At 45.5% G+C, this 12,691-nt stretch overlaps 1 protein-coding gene across 1 annotated transcript in view; it reads right to left on the bottom strand.

Annotated features, from left to right (window-relative positions):
- Positions 1–11,753, bottom strand: part of TRPC4AP (transient receptor potential cation channel subfamily C member 4 associated protein) — a 35,734-nt gene extending 23,981 nt beyond the window's left edge. The window contains exons 1-3 of the mRNA XM_027646378.1: positions 11,619–11,753; positions 1,742–1,870; positions 1,376–1,492 (exon numbers count right to left, since the gene is read on the bottom strand). Coding sequence (XP_027502179.1) covers positions 1,376–1,492; positions 1,742–1,870; positions 11,619–11,738 — 366 coding nt within the window. The 5' untranslated portion in view covers positions 11,739–11,753. The remainder of the gene's footprint in view (positions 1–1,375; positions 1,493–1,741; positions 1,871–11,618) is intronic.
- Positions 11,754–12,691: the final 938 nt, after the last annotated feature.

Genomic DNA, 12,691 nt, shown 5'->3' with positions numbered 1-12,691 from the left:
TTTGCACTCTCAGGTTGTATTTTACATGGATTCATATAAAGGCAGGACAATGTGGTTTTGTTCTTCCTTGATGTAAAGGCTGTCAGAATCCAAAAATATTATAAAGAATAAACTATCACACATTATAGCATAGAGAATACACTGCAAATTTAGGGTCCTTCAGAGTTACTCCCTGCAAAACAATCAGCACCAGCAGGTCAGACTGATTCCCTTTCAAGCCCTAGAGCAGGATTTTTGAAAAAAAAACCAAAACCAAAACACAGCACTGGATTCTACCACTGCCTTTAACCACATTAAACCCACCTGTATCAGCCAAATCTCTGGCCACAGTACCAGGTAGTTACAGCATATCTGATATTTGCCATCTCCAGCCCAAGAGGAAAAAAAAACAACTGAATCCCAACCAGCAAAAAAACAACTCACCCCCAACACACACAGATTCTGTGCATTAGGTTAAAATCATTCCTACAGGAAGTATCACTGTTTTCCTTTAAAACCAAGGGAAATTTAGCACATTTTCAGATGAGAAAGTGCTCTAAATTGCTTGGGTAACTGAAGACTTTTGTCCTCAACTGAAAGCACACAGGCAACTAAACCACTGCTCAATTCAAATCAACATAAATACCAGTTTCACTTAAGTAAAGGCATGCTAAGTGTAACAAGAAAGAAGCAGCAAAAACTGCTTAATTAGACAATAAAAAAGGGGAAAAAAAGGAAGAAAGTGTCAATTAGTTCATCAGAAAACACAAATCATGCGTTTCTGATGAAAGCCAAGATCCCAGAGTCAGTCACCATAAAACTGAACAAATGGGTATTTCTGTAATGTAGATTTAAAACAAATAAACAGAAGGATAAATTGCCAGAATATCAAGAGAAAACTTACAGTTCTTTAAAAAAAACTTTTTCATAGATGAAGAATAAACACAGATAACATGGCTAAGGGTGTCCTGGGGTGCTTAAAAAACTGCCACACGTGCCTCAGTGGTAAGTGAAATTCTCACTGCTCTGGTTCCAGCTGTAGCATTTCATCTCACAATCAGGAATCATTTGCAACTGTTTTCACTGAGAATTAAAGGCCTCACCTTTTTAAGTTAAAAAGACTGACAGACTGAGTGAAGAAATATCCAGGTTTTCTGGCTATTTATCATATAAGAGAAAGCACACTTTTATGTGACACCTTGAAAAACACACCCCCCTTCGTATTTTGATTAACAGAAACAGGCACAACTCCAATGCTTAACATCAAATTGGTGAAGTCATTTTGTAGCTTGCATTTAGGAGCTTCAAAGGTCTAAGAGACCTCACTGAAGAGATTTCTCAGGGGTATGATTATCATGCAGAAATGTTTTGATATTGTTGAAAAAAACGCACTCACATCGACTCCTCCAAACAAGTCAAACGTGTATGTATTTGGGAAAGTGGACTCTTGAGCAGCTTTTCTATCTTCTGTAACATATGCCATGGCTTCCATCGAAAGAAGGGGAGAAATTTCCTGCATGGAGCAAAAAAAAAAAAAAGGAAAAAAAATCAAGAGATGGTTCCAGAAGAAAACTGCTCATCAGTATAAACACAATTATCTCCCACGATCTGTGTGATCTAAGCATTACCTGCATTCCCAGCTCATATCTACCAGCCCATTTTCAGACATATTATCATGCAAACAGCTTCAAAAATTAGTTAGAATTATGATCAGAGTAGACAAAATCCTGCCTGGCTGCAGGAAGGACAGTGCAGGCAGTACCTTTAGGATGCTTTGGCACTGGGAGAAGTCGCTGTTTGGGTGGCTGTGCTCATACAGCTTCTGCAACAGCAAGGGAATCCCATTCCATTTTGCTTGCTTATCTCTCTCCTTTAACAAGGCCTCTGTGATCTGCAAGGAAGAAACAACATAATTCCCATGTGTCCAATGCTTCATAAGCAGGAAAATATAACCTTATGGCCTCCCCCATGTCAGCAACGGAATATCATGGCAAAACAGCTTGCTGTAGAGAGCACCACTGCAAAATGCAGCACCTCTTTCCATGCAGCAGTTTATCCAGGACTGGGAGCTGCAGAATTTCACAGTATCTGAAGCAGGGCAGGGCTTCAAGCAGATTTTGTCATTTAGAGCACTTCATCTCATCCTGTATTTTTATATTGATCATGTATGTTAAAATGGGAGCACGTTAGTCTCTAAATAATTCCATTAGCAGCACGCCAATTGACAGGTCAGTGAGGGAGGAACTGGGTGCCCTTGCCACTATCCCAAATTAAACTAGTCTAAGGTGTAGAACACAGCTTTATTAGCTGAAATGAGTATTACCTCAGCCAAGTCCCTGAAGCCATTGTTGGTCACAGCACTGACCCAAACCATGAAGACTGACAAGGAAGCTCCAAAGAACATATCAAACATACAGAGGAAATTCCCCTCTGTTATAAATGGAGACCACCACCTAAATCAGTAGAACAGCAATGCTGGCTGAGAAAGAGGCTGCAGCCACAAAAAAAGAACACCTTGGCATTTGCTACTACACTTGTCCAAACTTTCTTCAGGTTTGTCCTTCCCACCAAAAGATTAAAAAAAAATTCTCCATAATCACCACTGTATTTTACACCTGAAAAAAGACATGAAGTAGCAGCACAAGACTAAAATATTCTGCTTAGAATCCACAAAAGATGTTTTGAAGGCTGAATGCCAGCAGAAGCTGCAAAGGAGGAGCTCTTTGGTACAGTCAATGCTGACCAAAATTTAACTCCCATCCTTTATGATATTTCAGAAGTACCTACACCAACCTCCAGAAAGGTAATTATTCTTGTACAGAAAGGTAAAGCAGACAATAAATACAGCCAGCAGGATTTCAAGGCAACATTTAGAACATAGATTATCCTGACTTGGAAGGGACCCCCAAGTGCAGCTCCTGGCCCTGCACAGACACCCCAACAATCCCACCCTGTCCCTCAGAGCATTGTCCAAACCCTCCTGGAGCTCTGGCAGCCTTGGGGCCGTGCCCACTGCCCTGGGGAGCCTGGGCAGTGCCAACCACCCTCTGGGGGAAGAACCTTTTCCTGAGATCCAACCTGACCCTGCCCTGGCACATCTGTGGATTTGCTCTTACTCCTAAGGCCTAAACCTCTAAGCTGCTCTCATTCTGACCCTTCCTGTGGTTAACTGAGTTTCCCTCCCTCCTGCTTAACTGTTCCTTGTTAATAATTAACAGCCAGGAAATCTCACTCATTGTTTCAGCCAGACATCCTTCTCAGATGCACCTCAGTGTGCAATTCCAAAGGGCCACTCAAGTCCTGATTAGACAATTATATGCAAATATAGCACAATTTCTGACTGAGAATTTAACCCTGCTTGTTAAACAGGAAGACCAGAAAACTGATGCAAGCCCTTGAAAACTCAGCCTGGCAATGCAGCTGCAGTGGGTCCTCATCCTTCCAAGCTTCCCAAATACTTAGGGGACTTTTCCTGATGAAATACCTAAATTTGTAGGTAACTAAGGACTTCAAGGCTCTTGAAGTATCAGTTCAGGTATGAAGTATCAAGATTTCTTGCTACAAGGGGCGACTGAAGCAGCATGAGCAGACCTGGAACATAAAGTCGACAACTGGGGAGACTTTTTTACCTTTTCCCTGCTTTCTGACTTCTGGATCAGAGTAATCAACCAGCACTGCTGGAGAATGACACAGAGTTTCCTTCTGAGGAGGAGAAATAACAAAGGGCAAAACCAGAATGCCAAAATGGCTTCTTATTGCGTGGACTCCAGGTCGGCTCCTCTGAAGTCACAGATTCCCATTTCTCCTTGTGATTCCTGGCACAGAGGGAGCCAAAGGAGTTTCTCCACCACCCCATCCCAGGTGTGGGAGGAGCACACAACCCCAGGGGCGGTGGAGGAACTGGATTAATGACTGGGTAAAGTGCAAAGAACACACAGCAAAATGCCAGGGAAAGAGTCCAACTCTGGCTCCAGCTGATGGGAAGATACCCCAGGCAGAGATGACGTGCTTGGGCTGCAGCTCAGGTTCCAGCAGCAGAGTTCAGTATCCAAGTGCTCTCTGGAAAGGCCAAAAGCCCTTAACTGACATTAAAATCTTGTCCTGGGCTTAACACCACTTTGTTAATCTCACATACACTCTTGGTTTGGGGCAGGATCCATCCCCACTCCCATTTTTGTACTCCCTGTCCTGGGCTCCCAGAGGCAGCCACAGGAAAAACTTTCAGAGCTGAAATTCTGAAGGAGTGAAGCAAATGTTTCCTTGTTCTCATCATCTTTTAACCGCTTTCAAAAGAAAAAAAAAGAAAAAAAAAAAAGGCAATTTTTCTTTCTCTTGATTTAACATGTCTTTGGTTTCATGGCAAGCTCTGGCTTGTGGTCCCTGTTCTGTGTTTATGAGGCTGCCCTGGCTCTGGATGTTTCCATTGTGGCCGGGTGGGATTTGCCAACGCAAAGATTTGGGATTCTCTGAAGGGATTCAAATTCAACCCGACTGTATGGAGCTGTCTTTCTTTACAGCCATTTTGGTTAAAAACTGCATCTCTCCATTTCTGTAACAGCAGCCAGTCAATGGTTTTCATTTATAAACAAAGGTGGTTTTCTTCTTGGCTCCTTCTGGGTAAATTTTACTGAATAGTCATCAATAAAATGGGTTCCTTTCCTCTGTAGAAATTTTTGGTCTCATCCAAGCAGGGTAAGTGCAACCTAACACTGATTTCTCAGAGATTTTGTTCATTCACTGAAAAATTCTGGATAAAATACCTGAAATCTTGCACAAAAAGCTTGAGAAGTTGGGTATTATCCGGCAAAGGAGAGGCTGCAGCAGCCCAGCTGGAAATGGCATCCACAGCCGTGGTTTCCTGGATCCTGTTCCCCAGCCAGGTATCACCACCTCCCAGGATCATCATCCATCTCCCCCTACTCCAGCTATGTCATGGCAGTGTGGATTTGCTGGAAGGGCAGTCAAAGGCTTTCCAGAGGATAAAAATGTGTCCTCAAGCCCATCCATGATTGCAAGATAGAGCAGACCAAGCGGTTTTCTTTTTAAAGTCTCCTAAGGAACTGGGCCCAGGATTTCCCAGGAGATTACTCCAAAGACTGATAACTACCACAGGAATACATTCCTACTACACAGTTTAAAATAACTTTTATGCATAATTTTTCTTGGAAGTATAAAAAGGGCTGAACAAAGACTGCACTCAAGTCTTAATATTTCTTTAAATTTCTTTCTAATCCTCCTGTCTTTTAAATCCTTTTAAAGATCACAGAATCATAGAATAGATTCACAGAATACCCTGAGCTGGAAGGAAGCCACCAGGATCATCCAGTCCAACTCCTGGCCCTGCACAGACACCCCAACAATCCCACCCTGTCCCTCAGAGCATTGTCCAAACCCTCCTGGAGCTCTGGCAGCCTTGGGGCCGTGCCCACTGCCCTGGGGAGAGTGTTCAGTGCCAACCACCCTCTGGGGGAAGAAGCTTTCCCTGAGATCCCACCTAACACTTCCCTGACAGCATCTATTTGCAAGATGGTCAGTAAATAATTATGAATAATATCGAAATCTCCATGAAGTTCTATGTTTTTACCTAAATCCATTCCTTGATCAGTTTAGTTCCCTCTCATTTCTCCCCTCCACTCATTCTCCAGGCACAGTCTCTCCAGCAGCAGCAGCAGCACATCCTCCCTGCTCTGTGCCCCTTCCCCTGCCCAAACCTTTGTCACTGCCCTGAGACCTCTTGTAGCTACAACTGCTTCCGAGTCCCTTCCCCTTCCAGTGAGGATTTTCCTTCCCATCTGTGTTCCTGCATTTTCATCTCCCTGCAAAGCAAACCCCTGATTTTCCAAACCTTTCCCCCCCCTTTGCCGAGCTGTGGTCAGTGACACATCTCCCATGTCCTCCCAGAGCACGTGACAGCAGCAGAAAAACCAGGAGCTCATCCTCCCCTTCTCTCTCCAGAGTAGGGAGAAGAGTTCCCTGATAAAATTCTCTCTCTATTTCACATTTTACCCTTCAAACATTTCACTGTCTAGCTAAATGCTCGCTCCAGGAGGGCTTTTGCTGTCATCTTTCAAAAAAGCAAAAAGCAGTGACTCAGGTGTCCAGGCATCTTTACAGTTCTAAAGGATTCATGCTGTGACAGACTTCACAGCTATGACACATCAGTTATGAGTTTCTTTTAATTCCATTTTGCATTGCAACCATACATTAAGGTTGGAAGTGCTTTTAAAAAAAAGCAGAATTTTCACTCTTGGTATTTTCCATGACCACTTCTAAAGCACATATTTAAATATGTGCTCAAAGTTTAAAAGCAAAGAGGCACAAGATTATGGATCTTGACAAACAGATGCATGCATATTGTCTCTATGTATTTTAATAAAATTGAAGCTTTTCCAGATTCTTTCCTTCAAGTTTTTCAGGCTGTACCTTTAAAAACAGGAAACTAATATTTGTGCAATTAAATATTAAATTTTTCTTGGAACATTAATAACTTAGGAAGTCATCTCTGACAGGCTGCCAGGAGAATGATTATTCAGGATTTTGGGGAGTGCCCCACCATCCCAGCTCTTTATTATATTTTCCTTTCCAGTTGCTAACAACCATCCAGCAGCCTGGCTAAGCTGTCTCCTTCCTCACACAACTTTTCACACAAAAGGCTGTAACCAAGGTAAATGACCTCCTCTCAAGTTTTCCTTTACTGCAGGAACACAATTGCTGGCCTATGGAGTGATTCCAGAAAGAATTCCAAGGGAGAAGCTGTGGGCCTGCAGCTCTGGGGCAGAACACCGTGGTCAGTCACCAGCTGAGGCTTTTGCACAGAGCTCTGACCAAAAACATGTCAGAGCCCCCATGACATTATTCATAAAAAGGAACTCCATCGCTGATATTAAGCCAGGAGAAGTCCATTTAAGAGCACTTATGTCCAGCCTCTCTCCAGCTCCTTGGATACTTCAAGTGCAGCCCAAGTTTCCTATACCTACTGTTCCTCCATCCTCCCCAGCTCCTTCCCTTCTCCTGCCATCCCAAAAGCCAGGTATGAACCCAGGGACACACTGTCCTAGGATAAAATCTGCCACAGCTTCCAGGCAGGCCTAACCCTCCCAAAGACTCCCAAACTACAGCTCTACTCACCAGGACTGGAAGAAGAGCTGGTCTACCAGGACAAGGAACAGGTCTTGTGAATCCCAAATCCCCACAACATTTCCAAGAGCAGGATGACTCCAACATGGACCTCTGACACCAACAGCTCTCCAAAACCACTACAGGATCTACCAGAGTAACTAACGTTTGCTTTGATGATTTTACTCTCAGAGGGAAAGAGATCAACTAATAAGCGAAATTATATTAACCTCTCAGTGAACAGTTTTCCCTGAAATTGCCCAAGTTTCTTCTTTAATTCATTTTGAAAGAAAACAAAACCTGCAGGGATATCTAAGGAAAAGCAGAGGGACACAGAATATCACAGCTATAACACTTCTCTTCCCACTCATCTTCAGCCACAGAAAAAAAATAAAGACTATTCAAGTCCAACACAACCACTTTTTGAGCATTTCTACTGCATGACAGAGCTCTGGGCCCTGTTACATAATAAAAGCATTTCTAGGCTTTCTAACACTCCCTCGCTGTCCTCTCCTGAAGAGGCCTAAGCTTGCTAAGACCCACACAATTAGAGCTACTCAAGTGGATTATATCCAGGTGAATGTTGGTTTGGTGGTGCTGTTTTAAGGAGGAAACGAAAACCTGATTAAAACCCAAAATATTTTTCTCAGAGTTAGGAAGCTACTTCAGCCTGTTGATAACCTGCAAGGGCAGGAGCTGGAGATCTGGGTGTCTGAGGCAGAAAATGTTTTCCTTCCACGGAGATTTTTTTCCTGAGTGGATAGGGACTACTCTGTGAAGGGAAGTGTCTATTCCTAGGGATAGCAGAGCATGAATTACAGCTGGAAAAAGAGGCTCTTTTTTTCCATTCTGATTGTTTCAGCTAAGCCTTGGCAATCCTGTGAGGCTGAGAGCAGTGCTGACAATCAGCTCTTGGGACTGCACCAGGAGCACGTTGGTTTGCCAACAAATCCCTGGTTAGGCCATTATTACACTGCTCTGTCTACAGGGATTCCCATAGCTGCACCTAAATATCTTCTGGTTTCCTGCTGTATCCATGTTTTTCACAGCTGGCTTGCAGCAGATGAAGTGTGTGCCCTCTTGCTAAGGGGATTTGAGCTTGATCAGCTGACCCAAAGTGTTATTTTGCCTTCAAGGAACAGCAGCACAAGCCCCATTAGAGCTTGTTCTCTGTGCCTGTGACACACAGCACAGCTGTGGCCAGAGAGGGACAACACACCAGCCCCCTCACAACCAGTGTTCCTCCTTAGCAGAAAATGTGTGTCACTTCTGGAAAGTTGGTTCACCAGCTCCTGCAAAGCCCCTTCCACTGGCTGTGTGGTCAGTGCAGGGCAAACCTTGGCCCGAGGTTATGCAATCTGATACCAACCTGTGTCCTGGGCAGCAGCTGATGCCAGAAATATGGATAAAATGGATACAGGAGCAGATAATGGCAATATACACTGAAATCTGATTTATCCAGCAACCTTATTATCACAGAATCATTTAGGTGGGAAAAGATCTCCAAGTCCCCCCTGTGCCTGACCCCCACCTTGTCCCCCAGCCCAGAGCACTGAGTGCCACATCCAGTCCTTCCTTGGACACCTCCAGGGATGGGGACTCCCCCACCTCCCTGGGCAGCCCCTGCCAATGCCTGACCACCCTTTCCAGGAAGAAATTCTTCCTGATGTTCAACCTGAACCTCCTCTGGCACAGCTTGAGACTATTTCCCCTTGTCCTGTCCCTTGTTCCCTGGGAGCAGAGCCTGACCCCCCCACACCTCTCCCATCCTGTCAGGGAGTTGCAGAGAGTGAGAACATCCCCCTTGAGCCTCCATTTCTCCAGGCTGAGCCCCCCCAGCTCCCTCAGCCCCCCCTCATATGACTCTCTAGACCTTTTCCCAACTTTGTTGCCCCTCTCTTAATAATTTATTATTAAGTAAGAGACCAACTGGCAAGAGAGCTGTGGCTCCTGGTAGGTGAGCACAGCAAGAACACCCAGGGATCCAGATTTCAGAGCCTCAGCTGACCTCAAAACTGCCACATATTCAGGGGGCTGCTGCTGCCAAAAATGTTTTTATGTCCCTGTAAGATCAGAGGGATGAACTTTCAGATGTAGGCCTGTCAACAGTGATCCTTCCCAGTTCCCAGATAAGCCCCTACTTTCCCTATACAAAAATGGATCTTGAGATCACCTAAAAATAGTACACAAAGCTTTGTTTAAGGATAAATGCCACTGCTGCCCATGGCAGGCACCACAGCAAGGAAGAGTATTCTACAATCTCCCTGAGTTAATATCTTGAGAAGGGTTTACCTTCCTCACAGGATACCAACAGTGCAGTCCAGGCAGCACGTGACCCAAAACTTCCTTCCAGAGGACAGGGAGAAAGAGCTCCAAGGACATTGCCCTGACTTGCTCTAGACCCCAACAGAGCAGCTTGGAAACCTGATCTGCTCTCAGGTTTTTCAGGAGAAAAGGAGTTGAGAAACATAAGCAAGGGCTCCCATACTGCCACTGAGGAGTGAACTGCAGGAAAACTGGGAACATTCTGTTAAAAAAATAGAACTTTAAAAAAAAAAAAAGAAAGCACCCAAAACTGCCTCGTGCTTCTTTAAAAGCTACATCAAAGTGTTTTATATTTAGATCATCTACAAACAAAAAACTGCTTCAAGGTAAAAGAGACATGTAATTTATAAAGTCCAAAATCATTCAGAGAGTTGTTATTCTCCCTCCCTTAGTCTAAGTGAATCATAAAATGGTTTGGGTTGGAAGGGACATTAAAGACCATCTTATTGCACCCCCTGCCATGGGCAGGGACACCTTCCACCAGCCCAGGTTGCTCCAACCCCCATCCAACCTGGCCTTGGACACTTCCAGGGATCCAGGGGCAGCCACAGCTTCTCTGGGCAACCTGTGCCAGGGCCTCCCCACCCTCACAGGGAGGAGTCTTTTTCCTAATGTCTAATCTAAACCTACTCTCTATCAGTGTGAATCCAATCCCCTTAGTCCTGTCACCCCATGCCACTATAAAAAGTGATTTAAAAGTGTCTTCCTACAGCATTTATGAAGTGCTGGGAGCTCTGTGTATCCAAGCCTCCAGTCCTTCAGGGTAGTATAAGGATGCCAAAATTTTTCAAGTAAAACAAAACAAAACCCCAGCAACCAAAAACCCACCCCAAACTTGGGCAATTCGAGGGGGAGGAGGATGCAAATAGCAGAAGTTTCCTTGATTACTGCAAGAGCTTAGTTATTTGCTTCAGCAAATTCATAAAAGTCCCAAATTAAAACAGCAGCACTGAATTTCTGAGGCAAATCAAAGCCCAGATTGGAGGCACCATGCTACAGATACACAAGTGCACAGGGTTGGTACAGGTTTATCTGACTGAAACTGCAGAATATGAAATAAAGAGCACAGAAGTGGACAGGTAAGTCAGGGAGACAATATTTGTCCAAGTGCTGTACGAAATCCACTCCTAAAACAGTCCCACAGAAAAAAGCTTCCTTCAAAAGAGTCAATACAGGTTTATATTTGTGCAAATTATTTACTTTTTCTCAAGGATTACCCAAACTCGTAGCTGAGCAAGCAGCACAATAAGGACAAAAGAGCTGTGAGAAATCATCTCCTGCTCTTTTATCCATCTCTGCTACAGAACGAGGCACATTCACGATGAACAAACCTTCCCCCAGTAATTCCTCAGAATCCTTGTTAATCAAAGAAAATACTGTTGCCTACACTAGTAAATAAATTTAAGGGTGTCCCAATTTTTATTACGTTTGAGCTCTTTTAAGCTAGTAAGCTATACAATACAGGTTTTTGGCTACAATAGTTTAGCTCAACAAATCACCACCCAAACGCAAGTTCTTTATCCCACATTTCAGCTTCCAAGCCTTTGCACCATTTCGCATTTAATCTGCAAAAATAAACGACAATTATTCTCCATAAAAAAAAAAAGAAAAAAAATAGTCCGTTATCCGTGAGCAGCTTCTCAAAAAATAAATAAAAATAAAAAAGAATTAAAAAAAAGAGACCCAGCATCAGCACGGGGCAGGCACAGGCCTGGGCTGAGGAGCCGATCCCATTTCCCAGCATTATCAGCTGGGAAAGACGACAAACACGGAACCCAGACCCGGGGCAGGAAAAACCACGGGGCCCAAAAAGATTTTCCTGAACTCCCCCCCCGACACCACGAGGTCGCCTTTGTGCAGGAAATACACCTTAATTTCCACGCCGCATTGTTCCGGCCGAGGAGCAGAGGGGGCCGGGAACGGCTCTTTAACAGCCCGGCAAACGCCCGTCCTGCGAGGATGGGAGGCCGGAGGGGGAAGGAGGAGGAAGGCAGGGACACATCCGTGCGGCGGCGAGGCCGGGAGGGCTCAGGGGAGCCCCGGGCAGGCCCCGCCAGGCCAGGCGGGCTCTTGGCGGCCCCGCAGAGCCCCGAGAGCGCCGTGCTCGGCCGGGAGCTGCCGCACCCCCGGCCCCGCACCCCCCCACACCCCGCACCCCCCCCCACACACACACCACCACCCCCCCGGGCCGCCCTTACCTGCGCCCCGCGGGTGAGCCCGCGGCCGCTGAGCTGCCCGCGCCGCAGCTGCGACACGATGTTGGTGGTCGCGGCTCGGGCCCCGCGGGCGCCGGGGCCGCCCCTCGCGATGGCCGCCATGGCCCGGCTGGGACCCGATCCGAGACAAACAACAAGCGCCGCCTCGGCCCCCGGGGGTGTGTGTGTGTGTGTGTGTGTGTGTTAAACGAGCGGCCGCGGGGGGGATGCCGGGAAATGGAGTCCCGGGCGTGTGAGGGGACATGGCGGGGCCGTGTGGGGAGGGCAGGGGGGGACGGCACGGCCTGAGCCTGGACCTGCGCCGCCATCACTCGTGCTGCTCCTCACGGGAGCTGCTCCCTCCACGCCACACTCTATTGCCATTAAAATACCTCTATTCCCAATAAAAAGCCTTTATTCCTGCTAAGAAACCTTCCCCCCCCCCCAAGAAAACTTTATTCCCGCTAATATATCTTTATTCGCGCTAAGATACCTTTGTTCCTGCTAAAATACCTGTATTCTCACTAAAATGCATTTATTCCCACTGCAATGCATTTATTTCTTCATGGGAGCTGCTCCCTCCACGTCACACTCTATTGCCATTAAAATACCTCTATTCCCACTAAAAAGCCTTTATTCCTGCTAAGAAACCTTCCCCCCCCCCAAGAAAACTTTATTCCCGCTAAAATATCTTTATTCGCGCTAAGATACCTTTGTTCCTGCTAAAACACCTGTATTCCCACTACAATGCATTTATTTCCTCACGGGAGCTGCTCCCTCCACACCACACTCTATTGCCATTAAAATACCTCTATTCACAATAAAACGCCCTTATTTCTGCTAAAACGCCTTTATTCCCGCTAAGATACCTTCCCCCCCCCCCCCAAACCTCTTTATCCCCAACAAAATACCTTCCCCCCCTGAAAATAACTTTATTCCCACTAAAATATCTTTATTTGCACTGAGATACCTTTGTTCCTGCTAAAATACCTTTATTCCCCCGAAAATGCCTTTATTCCTACTAAAACACCTTTATTTCCACTAAGATACCTTTCTTCCCCCCTAAGATAACTTCC

The sequence above is a fragment of the Corapipo altera genome, unplaced genomic scaffold (assembly GCF_003945725.1).
Source record: "Corapipo altera isolate COAL_440 unplaced genomic scaffold, ASM394572v1 64, whole genome shotgun sequence".
Taxonomy (NCBI): Eukaryota; Metazoa; Chordata; class Aves; order Passeriformes; family Pipridae; genus Corapipo; species Corapipo altera.
Note: the sequence above shows the minus strand (reverse complement) of the source record. Positions and strands in the feature narration are given on the sequence as shown.